The sequence below is a fragment of the Aedes albopictus genome, chromosome 2 (assembly GCF_035046485.1).
Source record: "Aedes albopictus strain Foshan chromosome 2, AalbF5, whole genome shotgun sequence".
Classification (NCBI taxonomy): domain Eukaryota; kingdom Metazoa; phylum Arthropoda; class Insecta; order Diptera; family Culicidae; genus Aedes; species Aedes albopictus.
Genome location: NC_085137.1, coordinates 335,775,078 through 335,795,825, shown reverse-complemented (window position 1 = coordinate 335,795,825; position 20,748 = coordinate 335,775,078). Strand labels below are relative to the sequence as shown.

The window sequence follows — 20,748 nt, the reverse complement described above, 5'->3', positions numbered from 1 at the left end:
GGTGGTTGGGAGATGTATTATGTTGGTCAAGGATTTCGTCTGAAAAGCTGGCGATGGACCCACGGCATTGGTTGTTTACCTGGTTAAAATACTCCCCCACAACCCTATTGAACATAATCTCATAAGCTCTTAGATTTGAATCACACGGATTCCTAAAATAGACAATTTTAAACAAATGTTTCGTCACGGCGTGTTTGAAATAAGTAAATGTAAATATTCATTGAAAATGTCGGCCGCATACTGTCAACATCTATGGAAACAGTGAAATAGGATAGGAAAGCATCTTGGATTAAGGTTCAATATTGATTTTTATGTGCAAAATGTGATTTTTTCAATAGTCACAACCAAAAAGAAACATCGCTTTCGACTAAGATAAATTGCTTTGCATGGATGTACCTCTTCATATTCATAAATCAATCCAGATTGATCTGAATCAACTCTTTATTGACTCCTTGACCTTTTCAGCAGTTCTTCCACCCAACAGACACACACATCCCGCAACTAGAAGCCGTGGATAATAACTGGAATCTAAGATAAAATTCTAAAAATAATTATCAAACCGTATAATGTGTGTGCAGAACAAATTAACCAAACTTGAAACCGAAATGTTAGGAAGATGAAATCAGCGCCTGTACGCCGACAAGCGATCCCCATACGAGAAGTCCACAAAAAGAATCGCACCTCGCAAGGCTTCCGCCACGTTTGTCAACAATAGATCAGCTACCGTCTTGGCGCAATATAAGCACATCGGCGGCGGTGGCCGCACTACCTACCATCATCGTTCAATGATGGAGCCGATGCACCTCAAGCATCAAACTTCATGACCAATTAGATATAAATAAGGCCCGCGGCATAACGAGCGGCTTAGTACCAAAGCGACAATTGACCGGTAAAACCGTCCTGGGGTATCATCTCAAATCACCTCCCGGGAGCTGCTGGTCAGGTGCACAGAATCGTGCGTGTGTGTGGCCATCAGTAGTGGGGTGGGAAGTAAATCTGATGTACCGCAATACCGCGTGAATACCATACTTGTCCGGAAAGGGGCGAAGCAGAACTTGCGACGGATTGTGAAGATCAAGTGCTACATGAGGTGAAAACTGATCTTGCACGGCAGTTGCGAGAACAAAAAGCCTGTGAGAAACTCTAGCTGACCAAAGTGCTAAGGACAGATCTAACAGGTCTGACAAAAGACGGCCGGCCACCCTTGGATGGGCTGAAAGTGAAGCTTGACTTGCTGAAGCAAACGAGATCAGTGTGACAATGGTGAGTGTGAAGGTGATATTTACGATGTATTATTGTTCTGCCGGATTCGCGATGCGAAAAGAATGAAGAGATGTTTGCCATCAGAAGATGGTGTATTCCATAGTTTGACCTTAGCTAACGATGTTTAACGATTCTATTTGATTGTTATTGTGGAATGATTGCTACTCAACGGTTTTATACAATGTGCCAATTTTTAGTGATAATGCATCAGTAATTCACTCAAACTCGTGGATAGTACATTCCTAAATTTTGATGAAACATAAAAAAATGTGTCACCGATTCTTCAAAGTAGGTGGCATCCTGGAATCTGTGAAAAATGTTTGTTTTCCACTATAATTTTCCAGAAAATTAGGCGACCCCAATATTCTTCAATTAAGTTTTAGTTCTTGGCTGACCTGGCAAACGCAGTATTGTACATTGAAAAGCTTGTGATGTTTTTTTAACAGTTGAGCTATTGCACTACCACAGTCTCAGGAGCGTCCATAAAGTAGGGATTCAGCAAGTTGTGACAACCCAAATTAAATTTTCAGAGGGCTCATACAACATGACAAAGGGGGAAGGGGGTTGAAAATAACGTTTACAGTCGGATCTCGTTTCCTATAGGAATGCCTTTAAGGAATTCCTCCTCAAATTTCTCTAGGTATACCACGATTGTTCCATGAATTCTTTCAAGAATTTCTCCAGAAATTCCTTCAAAAGTTCTTCCAGGAAATTCAACAGGAATACCTCTGCAAATTCCTCTGCAGGAATTCTTCCTTGCATTCATTTAGTAACGTCTCCAGGGAATCCTCCTGAAATTCCTCCAGGGATTTTTCCCGAATGCTTCCATAAATTTCTCCAGGAATTTTACCAAGAATTCCACTATGAATTCTTCCAGTTGGTCAAGTAATTCTTTAAATTGATCACGGAATGCTATTTTGATGCACGAATGGCAAAAGTGGTGAAAAAAAATCAACTGTGGTGTATAAGATGCCTGTATGATACAATGAACACCAAGAAGGTGCATAGAATTTTTAAACGGAGTTTGAAGTGCGTATGGTACATTATTTTCCTTAATAATCAAGGGAACGTCAAGATAGTGCATGCGTGGCAAGTAATTGTAAATTGATGCATATTTATTATGCTAAGATGGAGCAGGGAATTTGAAGATGGTTCTCAAGTTAGTCGATGTATAATGTTCTAATTGCGTGCGGCCATAAAGGTGCATGATGTCAGCATGATGTATTGAACTCCTAGATAACACTGAGATTATTAGGATGGTGCATGGAATACTAATATGGAGCATGGCTTTCGAAGATGGTGCATGATGTCAGTATGATGCATTAGAGTCGACATTGTTTATGATACATATAATGCTATTTTGAAGTACGAAATTTCAAATGATTTTATAGTAAACGCCATGATGATATAGTAAACGCCACGATTGCACTTGAAAAGCTTTGGTAATGCATAAAATGTGACGATGGTACATGATTTCGACACATAATTCATTCCAGGATATCATCTAGGCACTGATTTTGTGAATATCATGGTGGTGCATGAGGGTGGGGCTAATTTTGAAAAATCTCTCCGGGATATGAAATCCCCAGTGGAAAGTAATCTACTAGTAGAAATAAGTAAGCTGTACAAAAATGAGCAATTTCGGTTGATATTGAGGAGTGGCGCAAAGGGCTTAAGTGAAATTTTTGCTAAAGCAAATCTTCGAAAAACATTTCAAATTTAATTTTTAAACATAACTTTACTAGACTAAATCTGTGATTTTAGCACCCAATTGGGCCTAATTTTGGCACCAACATTTCAAAAGGGCGTAACCTTCTCTCAAAGCTGTGAATCGTATGTTCAATCTTTTGGACAATCTATAAGCACTAAAAGAAAGCTAAAATCCCCCTCTTTCTGATAGTGGGGATGGATTTCATGGGAAATATGAAATATGTTCCACAGCTTCAAAAAAAGGCACTGTTTTGAAATGCAGTTACGCCCTTTTAAAATGCAGGTGCCGATTTGTGCTCAAAATTGCGATATCTCCCCTGGTTTTCGAGATATTTGAAAAAAAAATGCCATATTTTGGTACATATCCCAAAAAATACCGAAATACGACATTTTCTTCGAATATTTCAAAAATCAGTAGAGATATCGCAATTTTGAGCACAAATTTGGTCCAATAGGGTTCTAAAATCACCGATTTAGTCTAGTAAAGTTATGTTGAAAAATTAAATTTGAAATGTTTTTTGAAGATTTGCTCTAGCAAATTGCCCCACCCCTAAATATCAACCGAAATCGCTCATTTTTGTACAGCTCACTTATTTTGACAAGTAGATCACTTTCCACTTGGGAAATCATATCCCGGAGACATTTTTTTTAATAAGCCCCACCCTAGTGGTGCATGGAATGCAAAGAAGCTGCATGATGCCAGAATGGTGCATTAGTTTCACCATGATTCTGTTAACCCTTCAGCACGCGCGCTGTTGTAAAAAGTACAACACTACAAAAAAACCTCGCTTTTCGTATAGAGCGCGAGCGCTGTGCAGTTTCGGTTGCTTGATGGCGAGCGTCCTGGATGGTTAACATCAAACATGTTTCATGTTTAGGTGCACAAATTTCAAAAATAGTGCAGGAAACTTAAAGTGACGCGGAATTCAATATGGTCTAGGTATTCATTTCATTCATTTATTTAGTTAACATCAAATTCATGATAATACTGAATCAACAATTTGCCGCTATAATACTCGATTTGCAGCTGCAGCTCTCCAACCTCGGTTGCTCCCAACACTCGCCAGATCTTGTTCCACCTGGTCCGCCCATCGTGCTCTCTGCGCTCCACGCCTTCTTGTACCAACCGGATGGTTAGCAAACACCAACTTTGCAGGGTTGTTTTCCGGCATTCTTGCAACATGCCCTGCCCACTGTATCCTTCCGGCTTTGGCCACTTTCTGGATGCTGGGTTCGCCGTAAAGTGCAGCGAGCTCGTGGTTCATCCTTCTCCGCCACACACCGTTCTCCTGCACGCCGCCGAAGATCGTCCTTAGCACGCATCGTTCGAAAACACCGAGTGCTTGCAGGTCCCCCTCTAGCATGGTCCATGTCTCGTGTCCGTAGAGGACCATCGGTCTTATTAGCGTTATGAACATGGTGCATTTGGTGCATGGGTAAATCTTTTTCGACCGCAGTTTCTTCTGGAGTCCGTAGTAGGCCCGACTTCCGCTGATGATGCGCCTCCGAGTTTCACGGTTCACGTTGTTGTCAGCCCGTCAGTAAGGATCCGAGGTAGACGAATTCCTCCAGCACCTCGAAAGTATCCCCGTCTATCGTAACATTACTACCCAGACGGATCCGATCGTGTTCGGTTCCGCCTACCAGCATGTACTTTGTTTTTGAGGCATTCACCACCAGTCCGACCTTAGCTGCTTCGCGTTTTAGGCGGGTATACAGCTCTGCCACCGTTCCAAATGGTAATAATGTCCATGTCGTCCGCAAAGCACACAAATTTACAGGATTTTGTGAAAATCGATCCCCGGCTGTTGAGCCCGGCTCGTCGCATCACACCTTTCAGAGCGATGTTGAAGAGTCCATCACCTTGTCGCAGTCCCCGGCGAGATTCGAATGAACTGGATAGTTCACCCGAAATCCTTACGCAGTTTTGCACACCGTCCATCGTTGCTTTAATCAGTCTAGTCAGCTTCCCATGAAAGCCGTTTTCGTCCATGATTCTCCATAGCTCTGCGCGGTCGATACTGTCGTATGCCGCCTTGAAGTCGATGAACAGGTGATGCGTTGGGACCTGGTATTCACGGCATTTCTGGAGGATTTGCTGTACGGTTATTGTCCTCCGCTGCACTGGCGTCGTCGTTTCCTCCGTTGCCGTGGGCTCCCGGGCCTACGTTCTCCACACCGTTCAGGTGCTGATCGAAGTGCTGCTTCCACCTTTCGATCACCTCACGTCCGTATGTCAAGAGGCCACCGTCCTTATTCTTGCATATTTCGGCTCGCGGCACGAAGCCGTTGCAGAATGCGTTGAGCTTCTGATAGAACGTCCGTGTTTCTTGGGAACGGCACAGCAGTTCCATTTCTTAGCACTCCGCTTCTTCCAGGTGGCGCTTTTTCTCCCGAAAGAGGCGGGTCTGCTGTTTCCGCTTCTGTTTGTAACGTTCCACGTTCTGTCGGGTCCCTTACTGCAGCATTACCACCCTCGTTGCGTTCTTCTCCTCCAAAACCGTTCTGCACTCTGCGTCGAACCATTCGTTCCTCGATTCCGTTCCACGTACCCGATGGTGCTCTCGGCTGCTTCGTTGATGGCTACTTTCACTGTACTCCAGCAGTTCTCTAGAGGCGCCTTATCGAGCTCGCCCTCGCTTGGTAACGCGGCCTCAAGGTTCTGCGCGTATGCTGAGGCGACATCCGGTTGTTTCAGTGGCTCTAGGTTGTACCGTGGCGGTCGCCGGTACCGTATATTGTTGATGATGGAGAGTTTTGGGCGCATTTCGACCATCACCAGATAGTGGTCGGAGTCGATGTTGGCGCCACGATAGGACCTGATGTCGATAATATCGGAGAAGTGGCGTTCGTCAATCAGAACGTGGTCGATTTGAGATTCCGTCTGCTGTGGTGATCTCCAGGTGTAACGATAAGGGAGGCTATGTTGGAAAAAGGTGCTACGTATGGCCAAATTTTTGGAGGCGGTGATATCAATGAGTCGTAGCCGTAGGCCGTTTTCGTTCGTCTGCTGGTGGGCACTGAACTTACCAATCGTCGGTCTGAATTTCTCCTCTTGGCCTACCTGAGCGTTCAAATCTCCTATGATGATCTTGACGTCGTGGCTTGGGCAGCGATTGTACTCGCGTTCGAGCTGCGCATAGAATGCGTCCTTGTCATCATCAGTGCTTCCGAAGTGTGGGCTGTGTACGTTTATTATGCTGAAGTTGAAGAATCGGCCCTTGATCCTCAACCTGCACATTCTTTCGTCGATCGGCCACCAGCCGATCGCGTGCCTCTGCATATAACCCATCACGATGAAAGCTGTTCCCAACTCGCGTGTATTGCCGCAGCTCTGGTAGATGGTATGATTACCTCTAAACGTTCGCACCATGGACCCTGTCCAACACACCTCCTGCAGCGCTACGATGCCGAGCTCGCGGTCCTTTAGTAGATCGGCGAGTATGCGGGTGCTTCCAATGAAGTTAAGAGATCGGCAGTTCCACGTGCCGAGTTTCCAATCGCAAGTCCTTTTTGTTCGCTGGTCGTTGCCGTTGGTCTCGGTTCGTATTATTCTGTTGTTCATTTTCCGTTACAATGTTTTTTACGGCTGGCACGTAGGGCCTGACACCAACCCTCTACTTTCCGGAGGACCATAGTACACAGTTGAGCTAAGAGGCCTTCCCTGGCACTCGGACGTAGATCAGCCGCCCCTAACATGGGGATCAGACGCTGCTGTAAGCCGCTCATCCAGGAAAACAGACGCTCAGATTTGATAAAGCACCCCCTGTGCACGCTAATGGAATTCCCAGCTATCACATACAAATGAATCAACTTGCTGAGTATTCCCATGTGATAGCTGGGTTCGCAGTGACCAGTCACTGGTTTGATCAGCTTTTTTTTTTGGTCTATGTACTTGAATAGATATGTTTGATTCGCCACTCCTGCAGTTGGCTTAGTACAATACGATATTGTTTGGCAACATGCCTCCAAACCAGTGGCGTAGCCAGAAATTTGCTCTGGGAGGGGTTTTCGATGTTCAATTTTACCTTTTTTATTTGACACTCACATTTCGTAAAAATATACACTGAATTTGAGCCATAGGTTTAAAATAGTGGCGCAGCCGAAAAATGTGTATTGTTTGTGCTGGGTGGCAATCTGAAGCTTTACCAACACATCGATACCGGAGTGGCTGGCTCAGGTCGTAAGATGCTCCATTGCGACATAACTCATCAGTCAATTCAATTACAGCGATGGAAGAATGGCCAAGTACCCATACAAATTGTGGGCTTCGTGGCCGAGCTAAAGCGTCAGTCGTTTAGGTGTCTCGTAAGCCTCGGAGTGTGGGTTTTTTTTTTATTCCTGTTCGGGTTTGTCACTGCGACCAGTTTTTAGATCTATTGTGACATTACCCGTATCCTTAGTGTAGTGCATGTCGCATTTCTCAATTGCCATTGAGGGGCAATAAAGTATCGATTTTGATACAGTTTTTGTTTTGTTTTCTTAGAAAACAAAACAAGAGTACTGATATTGGCCATGCATCGGAAATCTAGCATCACCCTTGTTTTACTGCCAAATTCTCCCCAGTAGGAAGTTTAGGACCCGGGTTTTAACATTAGCAGCAATATCATTCCAATAATGAAACATGTGTTCAGTAATAAGGATTCTACATAGTATGTTCCTTGCGTACTAGCACTTTCCAGTCTTCGAAGAGTTAGTACATACATGGATCCCTAACCCAATTTGATTTCCTTTGCATTGAGTTTAGCCTCAGATGGCGAGGTTTTTAACTATATGCAAAGTAAAGTTGGTAAACTCAGTTTTATTCAAAAACTGGAAGTCACCAAAACACCAGTAGTAAGGACTAAATACTATATTTCCTTGAATTACCAGAACACATATTCCAAAATTGAAAAATAGGACGACACTAGATTTCGGTTTGGTAGATCTATCACCGTAACGCAACCCAAAAAGGCGATCTACCCACGCTACGGGCTCCGTTAAAGATCGAGCATCTTTTAAACCCCCTCAACCATTCATCCCTCAGCACGGGTCGCCTGACACCTTGGATTGGGGTTACCTGTTTGGTGGACTTTTACCCCCGGAACAGGTGGTCCGTAGTGCTATTCTAAGCCGGCAGCTACACGGGCAGTGTGGGTTCGATTCCCGCTCCAGTTGGGGGAAACTTTTCGTCGAACGGAAAATTCTCCACTGGGCCACTGGGTGTTATAAGTGTTGTCCGTTGTCAAATGTTTGTAATGTTCAGTCTGTAGAGGCCGCAAGGTCGAAGACGGTGTGAATGTCTTTTAAAATTGAACTGCATTTTTTTGCATTCCACTCCTCGATTTGACCGTACCGTTGTAGAATAAGACTGATGATGCCCTAGCTCACAAGTATAGACACCAGCACCTGCTCGACTTTCGAGAAGGGAGTCATCAGTGTAACATACGATGCCTTCGAAAATACTTCTCTCCAGATAACCAGATGCCCACTCTTCCCGGGAAAAACATTTCGTGGAAAATTTCCTATATGGAACATTACAAGCAATTGTAAGATCACTTGGAGCAAGGACCACTTTGTCCCAATTCACCAAAAATAGAAACTACGAGGTATCTGTTGATCTGCTGTTCACATGATTTTCATCTAGTGAAATAGGTAGGTACCGTAAACCGGGGTCAAATTGATCAGCGGGGTGAAATTGATCACTCGGGTACTACATTGTAATTCCATACTAGGAACTCTTAAGCGTCGTAATGATCTTAAACTTTTTACGTCATCTGATTCGTAGATGTCTAGAGATGAGTGTAGACTTTTAATTTTTTAGAAAAAAGTTAGTTTTGCCTTATTTTTTCAAGGAATTTGCAATGTATTTCTCATTTAGCTGAAATCATTGCTGCTAAACAATCAATTGCTAATAGAACTTCCCGTGAATTCTCTGTTTTAACATTTTTGTGGAGCCTTGGTTGGGATGTTATGCAGCTAATCAGAACATAAAATTGTTATAAAAAGTTCATTTTATGAAGAAATAGTCATTTATTGTAATAAAAATCACTTATTTCAAATGAAATTGCCTACCTTTGGGCGTTTACGGGGAAATTTTGAAATTTAATTTTGCATTTAAAGTATAAAATTCACTAGTTCTAAGATTTTAGACGCGTTATTCGGTTTTAGAAGAGCAAAATTAAGCGGTGAAGGAAATTTTCCTTTCCAATCGATGCTTAATTGTATACTGATCAATTTCGCCCCAAATCGGCATGTTCAATATTTTGATATTTGAAGTTATTTAACTTAAAGTTTAAATTTGTTGAACAAAATTCTGTTACATGGTTCCATAGAGATTCACTGGGTACTGATTTTACAGAAATTCTTTTGGCAATATTTGGACAGGCACTGGTGTTATCCGCAAAAGTTGTTTTAAAGTGATCAATTTGACCCCGGATTACGGTACCCATAGGCGGTAAGTGCAAGCGAGTGTTTCTTGTATGAGAAGAAGCCCCAGCTCCCTCATCTATCGGTTCTTCTCAAGGTGTGAAGAACAAGAATAAGTTAAAATTCACAAAAATAAAGAGATAAAAAAAGTTCTTCTCAAACCCTTGTGTGCTTTGTAGTTTTTCTATGTATTCGAATAAATTTTGCAGCGTTTTTGCCATAAATATATTAGTTTTAATGATTAGCTTTAAATATAACGAAATAAAAAAAATAGAATCCTTTGTATTGTTTTACGAGTGATACCGTGATTTTTCGGGATGTCCAGTATACTGAGAGGCCATCATCAAATTGATAGTTTTCAACACACAGTAGACCATCCAATCAAATGAAAACATGTCTCCATGAAGCGATCAAAGATGCAAGCTGCACTTTTTCACAATCAATTGATTGTTCGCATTTTTCTGCATTTTCCCACGCCCTCAAAGATAAATGCAGACAATAATTCACAAAGCTACCTACACCACCGTTAAATACACCTCCTCTTTGAGCACACAATTTGTCACTATTTCTCGCACCTACGTCAGCGCCTGACTATCCAAGTGCCAACGCAGAAGATGGGCCGCTAAAATACGTTTACCTTGCCGGTAGCGGTGCAACCGTTGCTGATTCGCGCTTAGGAGCGATTAATAATCGGTTTCTGACGCCCAGTCAACGATGCCGTCGTCGTCGCCGTCATCCGGTTGCAATGTCATCAAGGGACGGACTACAATCCTACCATTTTTGTGTACTAAGACAACTATGAACCGGTTTTCCATGAAGATTAACACACTATGCGTGGTCATTAGTAAACCTATCGATCAAATTGCTTGCTTCAGATGAGGAAGCTGGTTTTACTCAAATGAGATAATGAAAAATTAGTGTTCAACACTAATGTCAAATGACCTGTATATTATAACTGTACGTTGTTAATACAGCTATCTATCTACTGGCATCTTTGTTTGAAGATGATCTACATAACTCTGATGTTTACCGAAAATATTAGAGTGCCGTGGTTTAGTGGCGGCAGTGGTTTACCTTCAAAACCGTTCGAGCAAATATTCTAGCATCTTAGCAAGGCGTTATAGAAAAGATGTTCCAACTGTTATCACTAATATTTGTCTTTGGTCTTTTACTTGCAGAACGTTGTAGGGCTCATAACTTTTGCACTTGTTGCATTTGTTCAAGCAGAGAAGTTCGATGGATATTTTTACCCGAAACCCAGCTGTGGACTTCAGGAAGCACAAACTGTGTACGTAACACAAACAGTTACTGATTACCAAGTACAAACCCAAACTCTACCAGGAGGGATCCAGCATGATGAAAGAGTTGTAACACAGTACTCTTCGATATATGTCACGTCTACATATACTCAAACAGCCCCAGTGTACCAGACCGTTACCCATACAAATACATTCACAGTTCCTGCCCAAGTACAACCAGGACAAACAATCTACCAAACGGTTACTTTACCACCAATAGTTTCTACTTATGTGTCAACTCAAATTCAGGCCACTCCAGTATACCAAACTGTGCGAGATACCACTACTGTAACACTGCCACCTCAGGTTCTTCCTGCACAAACCGTTACTACAACTATCCAGCAACCCCCAGTCATCAGTACTTCAACATTAGTAAGAACCGAAACCATACCAGTAGTTTCCACCATACGCGATACCACTACTGTATCTGCACCAGCTGTTACCCTTCCTCCCCAAATCATCTATTCCACCATTCAACAACCTGCCCAATACATCACCACAACTTCATACTATACGACGACTTCTCCAGTGATTCAAACCGTTCAAACAACGATCACCGCAGCCCCGATTCAACTGCCAGGGCAAACCATCTACACCACCGTTACTCAACCTCCACAGGTCATCTACTCCACGGTTAATCAACCAGTGCCAACTCCCGTCTATCAAACAGTTACGGAGTATAAAACCGTTCAAGCACCTGGCCAAGCTCCTGTATACCAAACAATCTACAGCACCGTGACCTTGCCAGGCCAAGTGCATACCGTCGACAACGTGCTGACGATGACCCTCCGGGATGTCCAGTACATTACTCAAACGGTGACCCAAACTCGGCCCGGTGTCCAACTCGATGCCCAGACCGTATACTCCACCGTTCAACTGCCAGCTGTCACGCAGACCTACTGCGGACCTCAGAATACGTATTTGCCTGCGGCGCATGACAACGCCATAGGTCGTGCAGGTTTTGGAGGTTTCAGCCCTCGATTCAATAGGTTCTTTTAACAAACGAATAGAGAATAATTTCCTTAGGTAAAATCGAAACAAAAACAACGAAAACTAAGTGCAATTCAATGGGAACTGGAAGCATGTAAATATGTAATTTTGCGCTATTCTACAGGATGCCATAAATTTCAATTAAATGTATCGAATCGACCAAACAAAACCGTTGTTTTATTGAAAGAAATTTCCCCACCAAACAGCAACTATTACCTAATAAGCAAAAAGTTTGGGGTCGATCCTCTTTAAAGTTTCGCAATTCTCACGGAAACGGTGTTAAACAAAAGACTTCACTCGGATACAAGTAACGAACCCTTTGAGGACAGAGAAGCAAAACCAGCCGGTAAATTTTATTCTTTTCTCTCACGCTTTCAGTTCCACCTTAACCCAGTAGAGCTTCGGACTCGTGAACCGCAGATTAATTGGTGCATATTTTAAGATGCAACATACGAATAACTCCCATGCTAAATGACAGAAAAAAAGAGGGCAAACAATAGGTGCAGTGACACGCATTAATGATTTCGGTGCTCAACTCGGTGGGCTTTGGGCCACCACCACCACTTCGGTCAATGTCAAAAGTGCTAACTAGCCTGCGCCAGGTTCTATTTGAATTTGAATGAATTCGTTAATGAATCAACCACGTTGAAGCGACGGCGGCGCGGCGGTAGCCTTGAGGCTAATTCTAGATGGCTGGAAAGGCTGACACCAAGATGTTAGAATCTGATGGCGATTTTGCATTCTTTATGACGTGCGTCAAACTGCATCAGGAAGTAAACTGTACAATTAGCAAGCGCTTCTGAAAACAAAAGAAAAAGTGGGTTTTCCGGGGATTCGGGGATTCTCACTGGCTGAAATTTCGGAGAACGTGAGCAGGTAATGCAACCAACATTTATTGTCTGTCGCGGATGTTCGCAAATAGCGAAAATAATGTTCTTCATCACAAGTTGTACGACTCTAGCGAATTGGGAGTCGCTGGTTCGATTCCCACCGAAGCATGTGAACATCTTTTCGCAATTCAGATATCAACTTGTTCTTCAAACACGTGTTTCTGATGTGTCCATGAATATCAAAGCATTTCAATCTTCGAAGTTGCTGAAAATGTTTAAAACAGTCAATGTTTGTACATATTATTTCATGTTTAGTAAATATTAGGCGGTATCTCTTTTCAATTCCAATCGCCTCGAAAACTGTTTACCGTTTTCTTGTTTCCAGTCATGCTCTAAATCAAGTTCGCGTATCTTCTTTGCAGAAATAGATTATGTAATACGCTGAACCTGAACGGTTAGTTTCGGCGCAGATTTATAAAGGCTGCTCGCAGAAAAAACTGTCGCGAAAAATTTGCAAATTTTGTCCTTGTGGACGACCCTGCCGAACATTCCTCCTATCGTGTATCATCAATGCGAAGGAAACGCACGTTCGTCATCAACCCAGCAAAGTTGTGATGCAGTCAACATCGTAGGCAGGCCTGATGAATATTTAAATGAGGTTCGATCAGTAATCTAGATGGAACAACAAGTATCTGAATCAAGTTTTAAGATTTTTATGTTTATTCCGATGCTACAGATCCCTCGTGATTGCGGAATGGAGCAACTGTAAAACCATAAAATATCAAACGATAAATTTGGCAGCTTGAAAAGAGATGTTCGACGTCAATGCTAACGTTTGTAATCGAAACCAGTCGGTTCGTTCAAGGAGTTACACAAGGGCTTGCCAAAGCTGTTGAAAAGCTGTTGAACTGAATATGTTAAAAAGAAATCTGTTAATTGATGATTATGCGTTCGTTCTGCATTCTCAACTAATTTGTTCCATTCCGTCAATATTTTTTTTTTTTTTTTTTTTTTTTTTTCATGCGAGCGTTCGTGCGAGACAGTCGCAACTTTTCGTTCGTCCGGTTTGTCTCCCGATACTATCCAGTTCGGCAGTTCGGTGGCTTTTTCCAGTGCTAGTTTTCCGAGTGATCAAGTGTTGAAGTGAAAATCCCTAGTGGGACGCGTGCGGTTGGCTAGGCCACAATTTTTGCCGCAAAAGTTCGTTTAGTTTGAGTAAAGTTCACGTTTTCATTTTATCACGTGGCGCATCGACCGATTATCGAGCACATCAGTGCAGCACCCCCCGCACACCGCGCCGCTCGCGCGGCCGTGATCGGCTTCTTCCAGTGAGTACCCAAGCTCATCGTCGTCGACAGCAGCAGCCCACCGAGAGAAGAGCAGAGAGCGTTCAACCGCCGCACACCAGCGCAGCGTCGGGCGCTCAGCAGCAGCTCGCTTCCTCCCTGTGCGGGCCATCCGATCGCTTGGACCTGTCGTCGTCGAGCCTGTGGCTAAACAGAGTGCACAAAGATAAGTACATAAAGTTACCTCTCGTTGTTCCCCCCTCTCCACTGACTCTTTGATTAGATTTAATTTGGTACATAAGCAGTTTTTTCTCACTTTTCCTGTAGCGTTAATTTTGTCCCTTGTTTTTTGATTATTTCTCGTCCCTGTGATAGTGGTAGTTTAAGATTTTTGAGTGACCCGTGGTGGTAGTTAGCTACCACAATGGGCGATGATGATGATGGCGGGGGAACATCGTACCGCATCAACGAAGCTTCGTTATTGGCATCGGACTGCTCGAGCCAACAAGGCGATGTAAATGCTAATCCCTTTGTCTCCCTTCACCCTGGTGCTTCTGCAATGGACACCAACAGTAAATCTGTTTCGACGTCCCCCCGCCTCAAGGCCTACCCTCCCGACTTTGGCGGGCCATATGTTGTTTTCTTCCGACCCAAAGGCAAACGTTTGAACACCGTTCAAATCAGCAAGGATCTGACTAAGCGGTATTCTTCCGTTGTCTCCATTGACATGGTCGGTACAGCTAAGCTTCGGGTGACAGTAGGCGACCGAAAACACGCTAATGAGATTGTGGCCTGCGAGTTGTTTACACTTGAGTACTTCGTTTACCTACCAAGCGCGTCGATAGAGATTTCGGGGAAGGTCGCCGACGCATCTTTGACCTGCGAAACGATCATGCAAGGCTGTGGTCGTTTCCATAACCCTTCTCTTCCTCCTGTCCAGATACTGGATTGCCGGCAACTGCATTCGGTGTCCCAGGAGGGCGAGAAGAAGGTTTACACACCATCTGAAGAATTTTCTGTGACCTTCTCCGGATCTGCATTACCAGATCTGCTGGTGATTGGCAAACTTCGGCTACCTGTGAGGCTGTATGTACCGAAGGTAATGAATTGCATCAATTGCAAGCAGCTGGGTCACACCGCCCAGTACTGCAGCAATAAACCTCGCTGTGCAACATGCGGGGAGAGACATGTGGACGGTGCGTGTAAAACGCCACCCAAGTGTGTTTATTGTGGCAGCGACCGTCCACATGATCTGATTGATTGCCCAAGGTACATACAGCAGAAAAAACATCAAAAACGATCGTTGCAGCAGCGATCACGGCGAAGCTACGCCGAAATGCTGAAAAAAGCTGCCCCGACCGTTGAATCCCGTAACATCTACTCGTCTTTATCTCTCGATGATCAGGGCTCTGACTCTGAGGTCGGGGACGGGGTTCCCTTTGTTTTCAAGGGTGAAACGAGGAAACGGATGAGGCTCCAGAGACCCACCAAAAAACCTCGGAATCTGCCTAGCAGCGACCCCCAACCCACCATGACAAATTTGAAGAGTGGTAAGAAAGCCACAAAACGTTCCCCTCCGGGATTAAAAATCCAGGACGAACGAGACTTTCCATCACTCCCGGGAACATCTAAAATCCCAGATGTCCCACGTTTTTCGAATTCTCAACCGGAAAGACAGCATTCGGAGCACCAGGAGCAACCTCAGGGTGCGCCATTGTTTACGCTCTCTGGCATTGTAGACATCATCCTCAGCTTCTTCAATGCTTCAGACTCCGTGAAGAACATTGTAAAAGGACTTCTTCCTTGCGTGACCCCTCTTTTGAAGCAGTTGGCTTCTAAAATGCCCCTCCTTGCGACAATCGTATCTTTCGATGGCTAATTTAACCACCGAGTTCGAAGATACGATTTCGGTTCTACACTGGAACTGTCGTAGTATTACACCGAAATTAGACGTTTTTAAATTTTTAGTTTACAATTTACAATGCGATGTTTTTGCACTATCCGAAACATGGCTGACACCTGATGTAACCTTACCTTTTCCCGATTATAATATCATTCGCCTTGATCGATCCGACTCTTACGGAGGGGTGCTTCTAGGGATCAAGAAGCAGCACTCATTTTACAGAGTCGATTTTCATCCGATGACAGGCATTGAAGCCGTCGCATGTGAGGTGACTATCCGAGGTAAAACCCTCAGTGTTGCCTCCATATATCTTCCACCGAGAACTGCAATATTTCGCAGGGATCTCGCCCACATCTGCTCGGTTATGCCCGAGCCTCGGCTGCTCATGGGAGATTTCAACTCCCATGGTACAGGCTGGGGGGAACTGTACGATGACAGCCGTTCAACGTTGATATATGACCTCTGCGACGACTTCAACATGACAATTTTGAATACCGGAGAAGTTACACGAGTGGCACCTCCAGCTCAAGATGGCAGCCCTAGAAACAGCCGATTAGACCTCTCAATCTGTTCGAGCTCACTATCGCTGGAGTGTACATGGAAGGTTATCCAGGATCCTCATGGTAGTGATCATCTGCCGATTGTTGTTTCTATTTCCAATGGGTCACATCAACCTCCATCTATCGACATCGCCTACGATCTCACCAAGCACATTGACTGGGAGAAGTACGCAGAAGCAATTATCGACGGTGAACAATCGGTAGAAGTCCTTCCACCGCGGGAAGAGTATCAGTTTCTATCAGAACTGATCATCAGTAGTGCGCGTCAGGCACAACGTCGACCAGTGCCAGGTCCGTCGGTTCGCAGGAAACCCCCCAATCCGTGGTGGGATAGTGAGTGTACAGAAATATATCGCGAGAAATCCGCGGCGTTCAAAGAGTTTCGGAAACGCGGTTCGGTCGAAAACTTCAAGCGGTTCGCTTCCCTTGAAAGCAAGTTCAAGAACTTGATCAAGGCGAAGAAAAGCGGTTACTGGCGTCGGTTCGTCGAGGGTTTGTCGCGCGAGACTTCGATGAGAACTCTTTGGAACGTCGGTAGAAGAATGCGTAACGCGTCGTCGGTCAACGAGGATCGAGAAAGCTCTCCTCGATGGATCCTCAAGTTCGCAAAAAAAGTTTGTCCAGATTCCGTGCCCGTGGAGCGAATAATTCGTGATGTTTCCGACGATAGGGACGACATGGATAGACCGTTTTCAATGATTGAATTCTCACTTGCTCTTCTTTCATGTAACAATTCCGCTCCAGGAATGGATCGAATCAAGTTCAACTTGCTTAAAAACCTCCCCGACGTCGCTAAGAGGCGCTTGTTGAACTTGTTCAATCAGTTCCTGGATAACAACATCGTTCCGGATGATTGGAGACAAGTGAGGGTGATAGCTGTTCAAAAACCCGGGAAACCCGCGTCGGATCATAATTCGTACCGTCCAATCGCGATGTTGTCTTGTCTACGGAAGCTGTTGGAGAAGATGATTCTCTTTCGACTGGACAAATGGGTTGAATCGAATGGCATGTTGTCAGACACACAGTTTGGTTTCCGCAGAGGCAAAGGTACGAACGACTGTCTTGCGTTGCTTTCTTCAGAAATTCAGCTTGCCTTTGCTCAAAAGCAGCAAATGGGCTCAGTGTTTTTGGATATTAAGGGTGCTTTTGATTCAGTTTGTGTCGATGTTCTTTCCGACAAACTACACGACTGTGGCCTTTCCCCAATTCTTAACAACTTTTTGTATAATTTGCTGTTTGAGAAGCAGATGAGTTTCGCTCATGGTGACTTGACAGTTTCACGAATTAGCTACATGGGCCTCCCCCAGGGTTCATGTCTTAGCCCCCTTCTTTACAACTTTTATGTTAGAGACATAGATGATTGTCTCATGGAAAACTGCACGTTAAGGCAGCTTGCGGATGACTGTGTTGTCTCTGTAACGGGATCAATAGCAGTCGATCTGCAAGGACCACTACAGGATACTTTGGACAATTTGTCTACTTGGGCTCTCAAGCTGGGTATCGAGTTCTCTCCGGAGAAAACTGAGATGGTTGTCTTTTCTAAAAAACACAAACCGGCAAAGTTTCCGCTCGTTCTGATGGGTAAGACAATCACTCATAGCATGTCTTCACAATACCTCGGCGTCTGGTTCGACTCCAAATGCACCTGGGGGAAGCACATTGTGTATCTGATACAGAAATGCCAAAAACGAATCAACTTTATGCGAACTATTACCGGAACATGGTGGGGAGCACACCCGGAAGATCTGATCAGGCTGTACCAAACAACCATTCTATCGGTTTTAGAATACGGTAGCTTCTGTTTTCAAGCCGCGGCGAAAACACACTTGCTGAAGCTTCAACGGGTTCAGTACCGTTGCCTTCGGATCGCGTTAGGTTGCATGAACTCGACTCACACAATGAGTTTAGAGGTACTTGCTGGTGTACAGCCTCTGACAGACCGCTTTGCGGAGTTGTCGTTCCGGTTCCTCATCCGATGCGAGGTTGTGAATCCGTTGGTCATAGAAAACTTCGAAAAGCTGCTCGAACAGAATCCCCAAACTCGTTTTATGAGTGTGTACTACTGGTACATGACGCTGGAGGTAAGCCCATCTCCGGTTAACACCAATCGTGACAACTTCTCAGACTTCGACAGCTCCTTTGTGGATTTTGATCTCTCTATGAGGGATGAGATCACCGGTATACCGGAATCTTTTCGTTCCATAGGTATTCCACAAATTTTTGCAAGTAAGTTCGGGCATGTTAGCGGGGCCAGACAGTTCTTCACAGATGGTTCCAAAACCGATGATTCGACTGGATTCGGTGTCTACAACGAATTTCATAGCGCCACCTTTATGCTTCAAAAGCCATGTTCGGTATATATTGCTGAGCTAGCGGCTATATACTACACCTTAGAGTACATTCGCACTCTCCCACCTGAGCACTACTTCATTTTTACCGACAGTCTAAGCTCTCTGGAGGCTGTTCGGTCAATGAAACCGATGAAGCACTCAGCGTACTTCCTGAAAGGAATACGCCAAGTCTTGAGTGCTTTGTCCAAACGCTCATACATCATCACCATAGCTTGGGTCCCTTCACATTGCTCAATTCCGGGCAATGAGAAAGCGGACTCTCTGGCTAAGGTGGGCGCTAGCGAAGGCGATATTTATGAGCGTCAAATCGCCTTCGACGAATTTTTTGAATTGGCCCGTCAGGAGACCTTGATCAGCTGGCAACACAAATGGAGAGATGGAGAGATGGGTAGATGGTTGCACTCCATCATTCCACAGGTGTCGAAGAAGCCATGGTTCAAAGGGTTGGATTTGAGCCGCGATTTCATTCGTGTAATGTGTCGGTTGATGTCCAACCACTATTTGTTGAACGCACATACCTTCCGTGTTGGGCTCTCAGAAAGCAATCTCTGTGTCTGTGGCGTGGCTTACCAGGATATCGAACATGTCGTGTGGGGATGCAATGAGTATCGTGAGGTCAGATCTGAGCTGCATGAAATTCTCCGGGTCCGAGGAAAACAACAGAAACCCGTTAGAGAAGTGTTGGCAGGACTTGATTTGGAATACATGAACCTGATTTACCAGTTTTTGAAACGTGTTGATGTCAGAGTTTGATGTAGTACGTTCCTTGTTTTCGTTGTCCGCCTTTTGGTTTTGTTGTTCGCCCCTGTCTGTCGTCACCCCCTTCCGTTTGTCCTCTTCTTGTCGTTTTCTACCGATAAAGTCCTTTCTTTTTGGTTCCGTTACAGATATGGACAATTTGTCCCATCAAAGTTTTAGTATAAGTTAGCAAATAATTTAGTTTTAAACCCATAAATCCGTTCTTCCCATTTTTTTTTTTCTTCAATCCTTAACCTCGAAACAGCCGCGAGTACTTCGGCTTCCCAAACTAACATAGTTTTAAGGCAGTAATAAATTGTAAAATGTATAACCATTATAAAAAAAAAAATTGCCCATGTGGCGCCCGAGCCTTCCAAATAAACGAATAAGTAAAAAAAAAAAAAAAAATAATTTCTTTAAAATTTTAGCTCACATTTCTTGTCAATTTCTCGATTTTTGCTTAGGCTAACCAAGCTATGTGGAAATTACAATGTACAATGCCTTACACGTGTTCGATGAACAAATTGAAATTTGAGTTGCGAAAAGAAATCCACGTACTCCAATGGGAATCGAACAACTCCCAATTCACTAGCTGGGCGCTTCTTTCCTCCAAGCTACGGGGCCATTTGACCATATCCGTCCACACTTCTTTTAAAACATACGATGTAAAAAAATAACAACCTAATCAATCCATCTTGCGGTGATGGTGCCTTTTTCAAGCCTTCGAAACATAAATTCAACAAAACTCATGACATATTGATGTATATCGCACTTTTATCCGTTTAACATTATAAGTAAAGTAACCCACTAGGCCATTTGGGTACATTTTAGAGTAGGGTTCCCTTATCAAGTATGTGGCTGCCATTTTCATCCTCCGAAAAACAAAGGATTGAAGCGTTTTGTTTTGTTCCTTATTTATGTAGCTTTTGTTAGAAGTGAGCACGCATTAAAACAAAAAGAACGAAATCAATCGGTGCCGTCACTTGTTTTCAAATAGGATGAATTTAGGAGCGTGGAATTACTTATGACACACATACCCTATATCACTAGTTTACAGCATTTTTGAACTCGGTGAGCTAATAATCGTTTTTGGTGCAGAACGAGATAGAAAAAAAAACAGTAGAGTGGAAATTTTTTCGACTTTCCGTACAAGGGTGATGATTTGAAATCGATTTTTGTTCTATTTTTAAGCAAAGTCACTCACTTCACACATCTCATTCTCCGTAATCAATGCTCCGATTAAGCTGATTTTTTTACTGTAACTAGCCTACATATGATAAATGATGTCAAATAAACGTCGAGGAATAATTTTTGAATTGTTTTTTTTTCTTATTGAAAAAAAAAATACATTTTCTTCACATAGTTTTTAAAATTTTGCTAAAATTTAAGGAGATCGTCCCCAAAACTCGCC

The 20,748-nt window shown here is 43.7% G+C and overlaps 1 protein-coding gene across 1 annotated transcript; it reads left to right on the top strand.

The window, feature by feature from the left end:
- The first annotated feature begins 859 nt into the window (after positions 1 to 859).
- Positions 860 to 11,828, top strand: LOC109431730 (mucin-5AC). Its single transcript, XM_029859867.2, has 2 exons — positions 860 to 1,263; positions 10,560 to 11,828. Exons 1-2 carry the CDS (start codon positions 1,261 to 1,263, stop codon positions 11,676 to 11,678), a joined length of 1,122 nt encoding a protein of 373 aa, XP_029715727.2. The 5' UTR covers positions 860 to 1,260; the 3' UTR covers positions 11,679 to 11,828.
- Positions 11,829 to 20,748: the final 8,920 nt, after the last annotated feature.